This window comes from Carettochelys insculpta, chromosome 2 (genome assembly GCF_033958435.1).
Source record: "Carettochelys insculpta isolate YL-2023 chromosome 2, ASM3395843v1, whole genome shotgun sequence".
Lineage (NCBI taxonomy): Eukaryota > Metazoa > Chordata > Testudines > Carettochelyidae > Carettochelys > Carettochelys insculpta.
Window position 1 is genome coordinate 75,859,131 of NC_134138.1, and position 15,435 is coordinate 75,874,565.

The following is a 15,435-nucleotide window of genomic DNA, read 5'->3' on the forward strand; positions in this document are numbered from 1 at the left end:
GCCATATATCTTATGGCAATCTCAGATGATCAGGAGAGCGAACAGTCCATGCTCCCAGAAAGGGGGACGCCAAGTGCTGTTATTTTGAGATAACTCTGCTCTGTAGACATACTCTAATACAGTGCTTTTTTCCTAGAAAAAAGGTGCTAGAACTCCCTGCAGGCCCAAACCATCCCCAGGCTTAACCCTCCGCAGCTCCAAACCACCCCCCCACAGCCCCAGGCTTAACCCCCTTGTAGCACCAACTGCCCCTCCAGCACCCAGGCTTAACTTTCTCACAGCCCCAAACAGTCCCCAGCCTTAACTCCCTGCAGCCCTAAACTTCCTTCACAACTCAGGATTCACTTACTTTACCCAAGAACTCTGCATGTGGCCACCCTCCACGGCTCCTTTGCTGTCTCCTCTTCACCACAGCTGCGCGGCTCCCCCCAGTCCTCCAGCTCCCCACACGTACAGTGTGGTAGGGGCAGCTCCCAGCACCCTACTGCCCTGAAAGAGTAGGACTCAATTTAATTGTTTTAACAGCTGGATCCCTCCAGCCGGCCGTTAAATGAATTAAATCAAGTCGTACTCTTTCAGTTCCAGGGAGCCGGAGGAGTGTGCAGCAGCAGCAGTGGGAGCTGCCAATGGCTCCTTAAAGAGCTACATATGACTTGGAGCCACCCAGCTGGCTTCCAAAATGGCATTGCTGGGAAAAAAAGTGCTGGAACTCCGTTCCATTGCATTCTGCCAGAAAAAAGACCTGCCCTAACAGTTCTACTTACAACGGCTTCATTAATAAATTAAGGTGCAGAGCTTCACCTTGCAGGTGGTGATTGGTAGCATTAGCTGGTCTTTGTTAATGCACAAATTGCATGGCTTTGAGCAAGCTCCTTGCTGCATGGGGGTAGAGGGGAGGGGCTGAGTTCCTGCTTTGTGTGCCAGAGAAACCCACTCTTGGCACATATGACAGGGTTTGCTGACCCATGCTGTAACTTTTAGAATTTCCTTATTTTAAATATGCCATTTCTCATTATTTTTAAAGTGAGCTTTCAAGGGAAGTACCACCCCTTGTGGAGAACTAGCACTTCAGATTGGATTCAGGATGCTCAGCAGACAAAGGGTTTTGATACAAAAATTGTCAGATGGACTCAGAGGCCTTCATTTTGACTCTTAAACTTACATGAAACTGTAAATGAGAAGTCAGAATCCCACTTGAAGGGTCTGAAGGACTGGAGCCTGCGAGGGTCTCCATATGGAAGATGGTTGGCAGCTGGCAAGTTCAGTGCGCAAGGAGTTTGTTTATTATTGGGGTGATACATTGGGGTGCATGGGAGTCAAATGCACCACCCAGGGCTGGCTCCCCTCTCACTGGAAGTGGTGGGTGGGAGCAGAGCAAGGCTGGGGCTTGGGGCAGAGGACTTTTGTTCCAGCCCTTCCCCAGGCTGGGGATGGGAGGTACATAGCCAGTGCACACCCTGCCCTCACTGCTCGAATCTGTTTCTTGTTGTGTGTAAAGCCCTTGCCCTAAACTAACGGTACTGGCTGTGTCATTATCCCGGGACAGCAGTGACTACGGGTGCTGCTGCGCTGAGCGCAGAGCCCTTGGGTGAGCCCAGTGAGTGGCAGGGGGCTGCAAGCCCCTGTCTGGAGAGAGAGGGACGCAGGCCCCTGCCTTGGCCAGCGGCTGGGGGCTAAGACCCACGGAGGCTGCCTTGAGCAGACATTGCTTAGCCTGGCGACTCCTGCACCATCCAGTGCACTCTTGGCTCTGCCAGCCTGGAACGTGCTGCAAAGCGGTAACCACGGCAACAGGGGGCGGCCCCACCCCCAGCACGCGCAGTCACCGCGCGAATTGGGCCTTTCCAGCCGCCGTCAGGCAGTGCAGTCAGGTGGGCGCGGTCACATGACAGCTCCGCTGTCTCAGCTGTGTCCCCCCGCTGCTCAACCCGAGAGATCCGCGCCGCTGACGGGGAGACTCAGCGCCCTGTGGGTCCGGCCACGGACTGAGGGGGTAAGAGGGGCCTCGGACGCATTCCGCCCCGCGGCGAGCCCGCTGCCTGCCGCCGCCCGAGGCCGAGCCGCCCTGCCCCTCTCGGCGGCTGGCGGGAGGGAAGCGCCCCGGGGGCGCTCCCAGCCTCCTGCCCCCTCTCCCGGGGAGAGCAGCGGGCCGGGCTCGGGCGCTGCCTCTCCACCCCCTGGCTGGGAACCCGCAGCAGCTGGGGCTGAGCTCAGGGCTGCGGTCCCCTCCCCCGCGGCGGGCTCGCTCGCAGGGTTCTCCCCAAAGCAGCTGCTCGGTGGGCTCGCGGGAGCGCAATAGGCTCAGGCTGCCCGCGAGGCCTCCACTGAAGCTGCTGATCCCTCCTCCCCACCACTGAGTAGCTTAGGCCCATCAGTGCTGGGGTCGTGCAGCGCGCTGAGCACACTCCGACTTCTGCAGCCGGGGCTCTGTATAGCTCCATATGGCGTATTGTGTACGCCAAAGTGCTATGTCTCATCCGGTTTCTTCTTGGCCTTCTTCCACTTGCTTCTAACTTCCCTATACTAGAGCTCCCTCAACTCTCCTTTCCAGGCTCCACTAATCTGAGGAACATTTAAGGTGAACTCAGTTATGGCACTTTGTTAACTAGGTGATCACAGCGCCTTTGAGGGGTCACAGCATACAGTAAACTCTTTCATATCTGATAGCCCCAGGACTGAGAGGCTGCTGGATGTTAAAATATTACAGATAATAGAGAGGGATCCCTTCGCTGCCAGTTCTCCAACAGTGGGAGGCTGCATTACAGCAGCGTTCCCCTCTCTGAAGTCCTCAGCAGCCTGGTCCCTGGAGCGCCACCTGCGCAGCCTCCCCACTGGGGTTCAGAAGCTCCCAGTGTCTCAAGCCCCAGTCCTCTCTGCACTCCCCACTGGGCTCTGGGAGCTCAGGACTCACACAGTTCCGTGTGTTCTGGTCACTTATACTGCTGCCCTCTTGCCATGGTCTAGCAGCCCCAAGTGGCTCAGGGCCCCATTCATGCTGCTGCAGGGTGGGGTGGGCTGGCATGCAGTGGAAGGGTGCTCTCTCCTCCCCTCCTCCTCCCCACTGGTAGTGGTTATTGAGCAGCCCTCGAGCCTTCACAGCCCAGGCCCAGGGAGGGATGGGGAGTAGTGGATGCAGCAGCCTCATCTTGGCTCGCCACCTGCATCCCAGAGCCAGTGTTTTCTTAAGAAGAGGAAGTGGCAGCTATGGTTTGGGATGGGACAGGATCCATTCACTGCCTGCGAGACGCACAGCCCCCTGGAAGAAGAAAGCTTGGAGCCGGGATAGCCGCTGGTGGCAGTTACTGTAATGTTAATGCCAGTTATTTGAGAGTACCAGTTAATTGACTATTGGTTAAAACAGAGTTTACTGAGCTGGTGTGTTCCTAATAAAACTCCCAGAGCTGCAGTGTTTATTGTGTTCCCTTTTTAGGGTTACTTTTATCTTCCCCACTGCAATAATAATGAGAAATAAAGTTGCTTTTTTCGTTCAGTAATAAAATCAAGGGGTGTAGAGTATGGAGAAGAGAGATTCTGCTTCATTTTGGTGGTGATCATAGAGTCTAGACTCTGACTGGTTGGGTGAGGTAGTTCTAGTTCAGGGTGTAGAGTCCCTGCTCCTGCCAGATTTCAGCTGGCTGCAAACATACTTCATGTTTTGAAATCAGAGTCATATGGAGATTAGGTCATAAAAGAAGGAGAAAACAGAAGTGGTGAAGGTCACTGGCTGTGATATTGAGACCCAGTCTTAATGTTATTGCGAAGTGTTATATAGATAGAGTTTATACAGTGTGATTTCTGATTATTGGATAGTTCTTGAGAAGCAAAAGCTGATGTCATTGGGGAGATAATTTAATTTAGTGGTTTAATCAGGCCTAAGTTATGTGGTACATAGTGAATAGGACATCCCTGCTTTTTCTAATTGAGAGCTTGTAAGTACAAGTCACACTACTTTTAAGTTACTTTTTGGGCTTCTTTTGGACTTACAAAATACAGTTATTTGAACCAGTTTTTATTTAAATAATTTTTATTGTCTAAATAAAATTTGTTTTACCGTGTCTCTCATCTGTATGGAAAATGCTCCAGCTTTAAAGAAATAACTTCATTATTGGTGTAGTTGGGCTAAGGGGAGCACCTTTTTCCCGGTGCTGCCATTTTTAAAAGGCAGCGGGGCATCTCTGAGCCACATGTGGTGTTTTAAGCAGCCACTTGCAGCTCCTGCTGCTGCCGCCGCTGTTCCACCTCCAGCTCCCTTTTCTGCCTGCCAGTGAAAGAACAGGACATTAAAACCATTAAACTGAGTGCTGCTCTTTCAGCGCGGCAGGTCAGGGAGCTGCCCCTGCTGCACTGTATGTGCTGAAGGGCTGAGGGGAGCCGCGCAGCTGCGTGGAGGGGAACATGGTGGCTAGCAAAGGAGCAAAATCATCATCTGGTGCTCCTTTTGAAATGTTGGGTTGAGGGGGTTAAAGGCTGCAGTGGGTTGGGACCTCGGGAGGGTCAGGTGGTAAAGGCTGCAGCAGGATGGGACCCAGGGGGCAGGGTGGAGGGGTTAAAGCCTGCCTGCAGTGGGGTTAAGGCTGTGGCAGGTTGGGGCCTCAGGGGCTGGGTGTGTGTGGGGTTAAAGCCTGGCCATAGGTTGGTGACGGGGCGGGGGCAGGGGGTTTTAAGCATGGCAGTGGGTTGAGGCCTGGGGAGTGGCAGGGTTCCAGAACCCTTGTTCCTAGAAAAAAAGCACTGACAGGAATCAGAGTTGAGTCAGTTTAACTTCTGCTGATTATACACCTTTTATTAGCAGTTGGAGCATTGCTACAGGTTGGTAAAATTGAGCAGCTAGCACTGGAGATGGCTGCACACTCACTGCATCAGTGAACAGTAAGTTCACTTTGGGAGGGTCATCCTAACTATAAGACCAGATTTTTTTTAAATACAGAAAAGGAAATCTTATATTGTTCAGAAACATCTTTTTCTGCCATGGGCAAGTGGATGTTTGTTGGGTTCTGCAGACCTCAAAATTAAAAGCTGAGACTTGGTGTGAAGAATTCTTCAGCTTTTTAAAATAATTGAAGACTTCTGTCAAATACAGTTTCACAGAATCACAGGGCTGGAAGGGACCTCAGGAGGTCATCTAGTCCAGCCCCCTGCTTCAAGCAGGATCAACCCCTACTAAGTCATCCCAGCCAGGACCTTGTCCAGCCGGGACTTAAAAACCTCAAGGGATGGAGAATCCACCACCTCTCTTGGCAACGCATTCCAATGCTTCACCACCTGCCTGGTTAAGTAGTTTTTCCTAATATCTAACCTACACCTCTCCCTCTTCAACTTCAGACCATTACTCCTTGTTCTGCCATCTGACACCACTGAGAACAGTTTCTCACCCTCCTTTTTAGAGCTCCCCTTCAGGAAGTTGAAGGCTGCTATTAAATCACCTGTAAGTCTTCTCTTCTGTAAACTAAACAAGCCGAAATCCCTCAGCCTATCCTCATAGGTCTTGTGCTCCAGACCCTTAATCATTTTAGTTGCCCTTCGCTGAACCTGCTCCAGCAAATCCACATCCTTTTTATACTGGGGGGCCCAAAACTGCACACAGTATTCCAGATGTGGCCTCACCAGTGCCGAATAAAGAGGAATAATTACTTCTCTAGATCTGCTCGAAATGCTCCTCCTAATACACCCCAGTATGCTGTTAGCTTTCTTGGCTACAAGGGCACACTGTTTACTCATATCCAGACTTTCATCCACCATAACCCCAAGGTCCCTTTCCATCGTACTGCTGCTGAGCCAGTCGGTCCCCAGCCTGTAACAATGTTTGGGATTCTTCCGCCTCAGGTGCAGGACTCTACACGTCTCCTTACTGAACCGCATCAGATTTCTTTTGGCCCAGTCCTCCAATTTATCCAGGTCCCTCTGGATTCTCTCTCTACCCTCCAACGACTTTACCACTTCCCGTAGTTTTGTGTCATCTGCAAACTTGCTGAGGGTGCAACCCAGTCCCTCATCCAGGTCATTAATAAAAATGTTGAATAACACCGGCCCCAGAACCGAGCCTTGTGGCACTCCGCTTGAAACAGACCGCCATCCAGATATTGAGCCATTGACCGCTACCCGTTGGGCCCGACCATCGAGCCAGCTTTCTATCCATCTTATAGTCTAAGGATCCAATCCTTATTTCCTTAATTTATGGACAAGAATGTTGTGGGAGACTGTATCAAAAGCCTTGCTGAAGGCAGGGTATATCACATCCACTGACTTCCCCATGTCCACAGAGCTTGTTACCTCGTCATAGAAGCTAATCAGATTTGTCAGGCAGGACTTGCACCTGGTGAATCCATGTTGGCTACTTTTGATCACTTTCCCCTCTTCCAAGTGCTTCAAAACAGATTTCCTTGAGGATTCCCTCCATTATTTTCCCAGGGATTGCGGTAAGGCTGACGGGTCTATAGTTCCCTGGATTGTCCTCCTTTCCTTTTTTAAAGATGGGCACTGCGTTTGCCTTCTTCCAGTCATCCGGTATCTCCCCCAATCTCCAAGAGTCTTCAAGGATAATGGCCAAAGGTTCAGCAATGACCTCTGCCAATTCCCTCAGTACCCTGGGGTGCATTAAATCCAGACCCATGGACTTGTGCACATCTAGTTTTTCTAGATAGCTCAGAACTTGTTCCTTCCTCACAGCTGGCTGCCCTCCACCTTCCCATACTGCATCATCCAGGACCATCATGGGGAAGTTGACTTTGTCCATGAAGACTGAGGCAAAACAAGCATTGAGTACTTCAGCTTTTCCTGCATCATCTGTCCCTAGGTTACCTCCCTCATCCAGTAATGACCCCACACCTTCTCTGATAACCTGTTTATTGTCCACATGCCTGTGGAAACCCTTCTTGTTACTTTTCACATCCCTTGCCAGCTGCAGTTCCAATTGTGCTTTCACTTTCCTGATTACTGCCCGGCATTCTCCAGCCGTATGTTTATACTCCTCCTTAGTCAACTGACCGCGTTTCCATTTCTTGTATGCATCCTTTTTGAATTTAAGCTGACTAAAGATTTCCCTATTAAGCCAAGCTGGTTGCCTACCATGCTTGCATTTCTTACTATGCAGCGGGATTGTTTGTTCCTGTGCCTTCAGTAAGACTTCTTTAAAATACTGCCAGTTCTCTTCAACTCTTTTTTCCCCTTCATCTTTGTTTCCCAAGGGATCCTGCTCATCCAAGCTGTGTCTACACGTGCACGCTACTTCGAAGTAGTGGCACTAACTTCGAAATAGCGCCCGTCGCGGCTACACGCGTCGGGCGCTATTTCGAAGTTAACTTCGACGTTAGGCGGCGAGACGTCGAAGTCGCTAACCTCATGAGGGGATCGGAATAGCGCCCTACTTCGACGTTCAACGTTCGCGTCCGCGTCCCACAACGTCGAAATTGCCGGGTCCTCCATGGCGGCCATCAGCTGGGGGGTTGAGAGATGCTCTCTCTCCAGCCCCTGCGGGGCTCTATGGTCACCGTGGGCAGCAGCCCTTAGCCCAGGGCTTCTGGCTGCTGCTGCGGCAGCTGGGGATCCATGCTGCAGGCACAGGGTCTGCAACCAGTTGTTGGCTCTGTGTATCTTGTGTTGTTTAGTGCAACTGTGTCTGGGAGGGGCCCTTTAAGGGAGCGGCTTGCTGTTGAGTCTGCCCTGTGACCCTGTCTGCAGCTGTGCCTGGCACCCTTATTTCGATGTGTGCTACTTTGGCGTGTAGACGTTCCCTCGCAGCGCCTATTTCGATGTGGTGCCGCGCAACGTCGAAGTTGAACATCGACGTTGCCGGCCCTGGAGGACGTGTAGACGTTATTCATCGAAATAGCCTATTTCGATGTTGCTACATCGAAATAAGCTATTTCGATGTTGGCTTCACGTGTAGACGTAGCCCCAGTCTCTTAGGGAGTCCATGTCTTCTCTTTTGAAATCAAGGGTCTGTATGTTACTGCTCACCTTTCTTTCTTTTGTCCATATCATGAAATCTACGATCTCATGGTTGCTGCAGCCCAGGTTCCCTCCCACTTCTATTTCTTCTGCTAGTTCTTCCCTGTTTGTGAGCAACAGATCAAGTTGCACACGGCCCCTGGTCGGTTCCTTCAGCACTTGTACCAGGAAGTTATCGCCAACATTCTCCAAAAACTTCCTGGATTGTCTGTGTGCTGATGTATTGGTCTCCCAACAAATGTCTGGATGATTAAAGTCTCCCATGAGAACCAGGGCCTGTGATTTGGAAGCTTCACTAAGCTGCCTGAAGAAAGCCTCATCTATCTCCTCTCCCTGATCTGGCGGCCTATAACAGACACCAACTACAACATCACCTCTAAGCTTAACCCAAAGACACTCAACTGGATTTTCTCCTTCCTCATACTGGAGCTCTGAGCAATCATACTGCTCCCTCACATAGAGCGCAACTCCTCCTCCTTTTCTCCCCGTCTGTCCTTCCTAAACAATTTATAACCTCCCATGACCGTGCTCCAGTTATGCGAATTGTCCCACCAAGTCTCCGTTATTCCAAGCACCTCATACTTGTGTGACTGTGCCAGGGCCTCTAATTCTTCCTGTTTGTTTCCCAGGCTTCTGGCATTAGTGTACAAGCATCTTAGAGAGGGGGCTGATTGGCCCACATTGATTGAAATTTGATTGAAAGTTGCTCATATATTGGTTTGTTTTCTCACTGTTTGTGGTTTTGTGTGTTTTCAAGTGTTGTCTTTGATGTGACTGTTTGAACTGAGGTCTACATATCTTTGAATGTTGTCCCTTCATCGACAGCCATAACTTAAACGCGTGAAGCAGTTATATTCTTGTCTAGCTAAAGGACCACTTGAGACGTAGCAGCAAATGCTTTAGTCCCTTATGTAATTACCTTCCGTTGTGAATGGGTTTGAAGGAAATTTCTGTGGAACATAAACAGTTATCAAACAGTATCTAAATACACGATCCCATGAAACACTTTCACGCGATTGCGTAAGCATAATGTATTTTCATTGTAACTTAAAATTAATGGAAGAGGAAAATGTTTAAATTAACAGTACCAGACAAATTTTTCAAAAGCAAGCTGTGTTTTCTTGTTTTTTGGGGGAATGCCAGACTATATGCATCACATAAAGAGGCCTGTTTTCAGAAAGTACCTGGTACCCGCATTGTGAAAACTAGCTCCTTTAAGGTGTCCCTTGCCGAGCACCTAATATTATTGAAAAACTGCTGGCCATCTTGGCCATGTAGTCTATTTGTTTTCCTTATATATCGAACTTGTTTCAGTTCTGACTTATGATGTATTTCTGGACAGATTTTAAATCAAGATTAAAATGGATATCAGAGGTGCTGTGGATGCTGCTGTCCCAACAAACATCATTGCTGCCAAAGCTGCTGAAGTTCGGGCAAACAAAGTAAACTGGCAGTCATATCTCCAGTAAGTATAAACTGACCATGAATCATTGCTGCGGTTTTTACTGGTTTGTGGTTCTTGGTGAATATAAGATCTGTGTAATGTGAGAAGTATCATACTATCATGATGGTATGAGAGTGGAAAAAAACTCCAGTGAGTGGAAATACTGGGAAAATTTCCTATTGACATACTACAAGAAAAGGAACTTCAGTTTTTGAATTCAGTACAGTGGTCCTAAGAAGCATTATTTTGAAGACTAGTTTACTGAAATTGATCATGCTCCATCTATCATTAGAACATTGTTTTGTCACAGAAAGCATGGCCTAATAGGAAAAACAGGATTGAGGCCAGGTTTATATGAGGAGTGCTCTGCCAATACGGGTATACTGTACTTGCCGAGAACTCCTGTTGTGGTGTGTAGTTTGTACTGACAAAACTGTAGTTTTGTTGGTATGGTTTATTCCAATCTCTGAACCCCCCTGAACAAGACGGGCATGTTAGCAGTAATGGAGTTTTGCCTGTGTAACAGCCTGGACGCTGAAGTTTTTTGACTGATAGAGTAGGACAAACTGCAAAAAAACTGGTAGACAATCCCCAAATCTAGTGGTTATTCTAATAATTAGATTCACAAAACCAGCCACAAAATAGCTTCTACAGTAACGTATGGGTTACCCAGGAGCTAGAAATACAGCTCCCTTAAAAAGCTCTCTGGGATAGGAGCTCCAGGCTGGGTTAAGTTTAAATATGATGAGAATTACTGAAAAATCTGTTTAATCATATTAAACAGTTCCACCAGTTCCAAAGGATTGGATGCATGATCTGCTAGTTAATAAATACCTTAGATCAGGGGTCAGCAACCGTTCTGGGGCTGAGTGCCAAAATTTGACCTTTTGACCTCTGTGTACAGTGGGAGTGCTGGTGATACTTTATAAAGTCACTAATAGTCCTCTTGCCCTCTTCCACCCTGTTTGATCAACCCTAAATATTACAACAGGTAAATTTACCAGAAATCCCTCTCCCAAGGGTAGCCATTACTTTTGGGGGGACTTTCTTTCCAGTTTAGTTGTTTTGCTCCCTTAGGAACAATTTTGCCCAAGGAATTGGGTGGGGGCAGGGAAGGGAGCGAGGAGAGAAAATTCCTGTATCTGCCTGATAACAGCTACTGCTAACCTATGGAAGCACATCAGGGAACTGCAAAAGCTGCTCGTTAGACAGCAAAAAAAATCTCCCTCAACATCTCTAGCTTCAGGAGCAGCTGGAGTGACCATGAAGCTGGCTGTGTGGACTGCTGCAAAAGCCTTAGCTTTGTGCACAAAAATACAAGGGAGCGTACACAAAGTGTTGAACCAGTTTGGAAGACAGTTCAGACTTAATTGTCTTCAAACCTGTCCAAGCACTTAGTGCGGGCTTCCTTGCATTTTCCTGCGTAGAGTGGGGCTCTTGCAAGGGTCGTGAGGAACTGTGGCAAACGCTTTGAGCAAGCTCTTGGCTGAAATGTGGGGAGGTGGGGTGGGGCTGAGCTCCCTTGTGTGCCAGTGAAAATTGACATGCATGCCAGGGGTTGCCGACCCCTGTCTTAGATCATAACCATATATTAACTTAGAGCCAACTGTTATTACCTAAACTAAAATTTATTAAAAAAAAGATAAAAAGAATTGGTTAAAAGATCATTTTACACACAGACATTAATAGAGTTCTTGGGTTAGCTTTATAGCAAAGATAGCTTTAGAGTTTCAAAGTGTCCTTCCCAGAATCAGTTTATTCAGTTATAGTCCAGTATCTGTGTCCATGTTTGAATGATCCAGAATGGAATCAGAGACCTCAGTTTTGTAACTCAAATTTACCCTAATGAAGCTTAAGCAAATCTGAGGTGAAAGGATGAGGTCCCAAGGTGTCTATATAGTTCTATGGCAAACATACAAGTGTCATTTGAAGGCACTTGAACAATAGCATCAATGTTGCCTCAGGAGACTCCTAAAAATATCTCTTGGGATGTTAGGCACACAAACACTAGCATCCTGGAAGAGTTGAACATGACCAGCACTGAAGCCATTATCATTCACCAATTACTTGGTTAGACTGGTCACATGGTTTGGACATCTGATCAAAGCCGCCCAAAACAGATTGTTTTCTGAGTTGGAGGAAGGACAGAGAGGCATTGGGGGCCAGCAGAAGTGATATAAGGACATGTTGAAGGCACACATGAAAAAGTCAGCATCACTGTCAACATATGCGAGAACCTTACCCAAGACCATCCCCAGTGGAGACAGGTAATCCATGATGGAGTAGCACAATTTGAGGTCCCACCACAGTCAGATGAGGAGAGGTAGAGAAGAAAAAAAGAGTGTCAGACTGCCTCGGACCCCTCCCACATCTACTTAGACCTGCCCCTTCTGTGATAAGATCTGCAGCTTCACAGTTGGGCTGATCAGCCTTTAATGGACTCACAAATAGGAGGCTGACATGAAGATGTCCTGCTCGTTACTCTTGGCAGCATGCAGTTCTTCAGTGAGGCACTCTGGCCTTTAATAGAATTTCCTATTTTCTATTTTTACATAGGTAACTAGTTACATTTATCAGGGTAAAATAATTATTCATTAAGGAGCTCATAGTCATTTTACTAAAAACTATGGACAATGGCATTAATATATTCAGATTTCATTTCCATGTTAATATTGCTGTTTGATGTGTGACTCAATAGATATGGTGACAGAGGGGAACCATCTGTTTAAATGGTTAACATATAATGAGATAAAAGAAAACACAACTACTATTTCCTTTAATTCTCGATCAATACTGATCTGCATTTCAAAGCTGATGTCTTGTAACATGAAATGGCCCTAATTCTCATTGATATACTTTTCTGAATAAATTCTTGTTGTTCCAGCTTACTTTCATTAAAATCTTCCAGATCTGAAGAAGTGGGTCTGTCCCATGAAAGCTTATCACCTAATAAATTATTGTGTTAGTCTTTAAAGTGCTGTAGGACTGCTTTTTTGTTTTGAGAAGATACTTTTCTAAGCTATATCTAATGGTTGTGTTGGGTTATTTAGCTTACTGGCTGCTTAACCCTTTCTGGCTTAATGTTACAGCCAGTATAACTGTCAGCTAGGAGTGTGATATTTTTGTCTCCCTGCCCCAAAACAGACATAGCAATGCCAGCAAAACTTTTAAGTGTAGACTAGACCTGTAATGTCTCATCATTCTCTTTGAATTGGAAGAGCAGGCACTTCATCTCTTTATGTCTGAGGTTTTGTCTACTTGGGAAAAGTAGTGAATTTAAACTGACACCATTTATATGCTTGTAACTGCGTGAACACATTTATGGAATAAATTTTGCTTTGTTAGGTTTAACTTGCATTGCTTTGGGGTTTAAGCTAGCTGAACAAAGCCACTTTTATTTCAAAAGATGTGTCCAAGCAGTCTTAACTGTACAGGACTTCTGTGCACACACGACAAGATTCTTAACAAAATATTAGAAAAAAGAGGAAAGGAAGACAAGCCAGGATGGGTGAAAAGTGTTTTAGATCAGTGTTTCCCAATTTTATTTGGCTATGGAACTCTTTTAAACTCAAAAGAATTTTGTGGAACCCCATTCCCAGGCTCTACCCTTCTTGGGCCCCCCCAAACCCATCCCCCATCTCCAGGCTTTACCCACCTCAGCCTCCAAATCTGCCCCCACATCCCGCACACCCTCTTAATTCCTCTCAGCCCCAAACTTGCCCTCCCATCCTCAGGATTAACCCACCTCAGCCCACGGAACTAACCCATCTCTGTTGCTGGCTGGGGAGCCTACACCAGGTGGCCACATACGCCCAGAAGGATTAAGGCTGGCATGGAGGTGTTCCGCTGGCAGGGGTGAGCTGAGCCACGCTCACCAGAGGAGTATGGCCGCTCTAGTAGCGGGGCAAGTGAGGGGCTCTCTCTGGTTCCCTGCCCTGCCACTGCTCAAATAATGGCACTAAATTCAGTTGGTTCAATGGCCAGATCCCTGCCACCACCCTGTTGACCGTTATACCAATTAAATTTGAGTTTTAGTGTTTCAGAGGTGGCAGGGCAGTGAGCCAAAGAGGAGTCAGCTCTTGTAATGCAATTTTCTCACAGAACCCTTTTTTCACTTCACAGAATCCCAGGGTTCCATGAAACACCATTTGGGAGACACTGACTTAGGTAATTTAGATGAATTCACCCTTGGGTACTTAGGGATCTAGCTGACATGATGTTGGAACTGGCAGCAATTATTATTGAGAAATCATAGAGTATGGGTCAGATCCCAGAGGACTGAAGAATGACAAGCGTAATATCCCTCTTTGTAAAGAGGAACAAAGAGACCCAGGGAGTTGAAGACCAGTCGGGCAAACTTTGATACCTGGGAAGATACTGAAACAAATTATTAAACAACAAATTTCAAAACTACTAGGTGATGATAGGGTGATAAGCAATAGCCAGATGCTGGCCAAGGCAACCTAGTTTCCTTCATTGACAGGGTTGCTACCCAAGCAGAGAGGAAGGAAGCAGTATATCTGATTTTTATGGTGTTTTTCCTTTTTTAAGACAGCCTTCCACATGATAATTTCATAAGAAAACTAGGGGAATGTGGTCTAGATAAAATTAAGATGAGTTCATAACTGCTGGAAAAACTCTTTGAGGAGAACTCAGAGCAGAGGAGCAACAAAGAGGTCAGGCTTTCAAAACCCCTTTATATGAGTAAAAGTGAAACAGACTAGGCATGCTTAGCCTTAAGGGAGAGAATGCTGAGGGTGGACCTAATTATACCAGTCCTTTTTGGAGGATTGGACCAGAAGAAAACTCGTGGTTCAACAAGGACAAGTGCAGAGTCCTCCATATAGAATGGAAGACTCCCATGCACTGATACAGGCTGTGGAAACAACTGTTAGGTAGCAATTGTGCAGAAAAAGGACCTGGGGATTACGTTAGAGGAGAAACTGGCTATGAGTCAAGAGAGTTCGGTTGTTGCCAAGAAGGTGAATGTTATTGGGCTGTATTAGTAGGAACACTGCCCGCAGGTGCAGAGGAAGTGATTATTTCCTTCTATTCAGCACTGGTGAGAGCAAATCTGGACTATTATGTCCAAATTTGGGCCCCCCACTAAAGAAAGTCGGTGCAGAAATTGTTGCGAGCCCAGTGGAGGTCAGTGAAAATGATGCAAGGGGCTTGTGCACGTGACTTGTGAGGAGATGTGGAGGGAACTGGGCTTATTTAATCTGCAGAAGAGAAGAATGAGGGGTGGGGAGGATTTGACAGCAACCTTTAACTAGCGGAAGGGGGATTCCAAAGAGGCTGGAGATAGGCAATTCTCCATGGTGACAGACGGTAGAACATAGAGCAATGGTCTCAGGTTCCAGTGAGCGAGGTCTAGGCTGGAGATTAGGAAAAGCTGCTTACCGGGATTGTGGTGAAACACTAGAATTGGTTACCTAGGGACAGAGGGGACTGCTAAGGTAGGTCCCAAAGGTACCACGAGCCGCCTGTCCCAACCTGGGGAGGGGCCAGAAGAACCCGAGGCTCTGCTTTTCCTCACCCTTGCTCTGGCCTGCGCCTGCTTCACTCAGGCATGCTGATGGGGAAGGAGAAAATGTGGCAGTTGCCCTGGGGCCTGGCCTTTGAAAGGGGCCTGGAGCTCTGTCTATCACTGCTGCTGAAGCTTGGGGCCCCTTTGAAATGCTGCGGCAGCGCTGTGCCACTGCTGCACAGATGGCTGGGGGGAGGACGAGGCGGGTGTCAGGGCTGACTGCCTTAAACTCCGCGCCTTCCACCCTTGGGGATAGGGGAGCCAGGGCTCTATCCCACCTTGGCTCTGGGCCCTCAGTGGCTGTCTGTCCTGCTCATCTCACTCTTGCTCAGTGCCCACCCTGCCTTGTCTTCCTGTCAAGGTGGTCGAAGCTCATAGATGCTGGAGGCCCACACTAGCAGTAGGATTCTGCTCCTCTGCCCTGCTCATTTGCAGCAGCTGAGGAAGCACAGCAAGATGCCTCCAGCTCATGCTGCTCTCTGGCCATGCCACTCCGCTTCCTGCCAGTGAGTGC

General features: G+C 47.8%; 1 protein-coding gene across 1 annotated transcript in view; it reads left to right on the plus strand.

The window, feature by feature from the left end:
- The first annotated feature begins 1,857 nt into the window (after positions 1–1,857).
- Positions 1,858–15,435, plus strand: part of ATP6V1H (ATPase H+ transporting V1 subunit H) — an 88,040-nt gene continuing 74,462 nt past the window's right edge. Inside the window, exons 1-2 of the mRNA XM_074985793.1 lie at positions 1,858–1,993; positions 9,290–9,412. Of these exons, the coding sequence (XP_074841894.1) occupies positions 9,309–9,412 (104 nt within the window). The 5' untranslated portion in view covers positions 1,858–1,993; positions 9,290–9,308. The remainder of the gene's footprint in view (positions 1,994–9,289; positions 9,413–15,435) is intronic.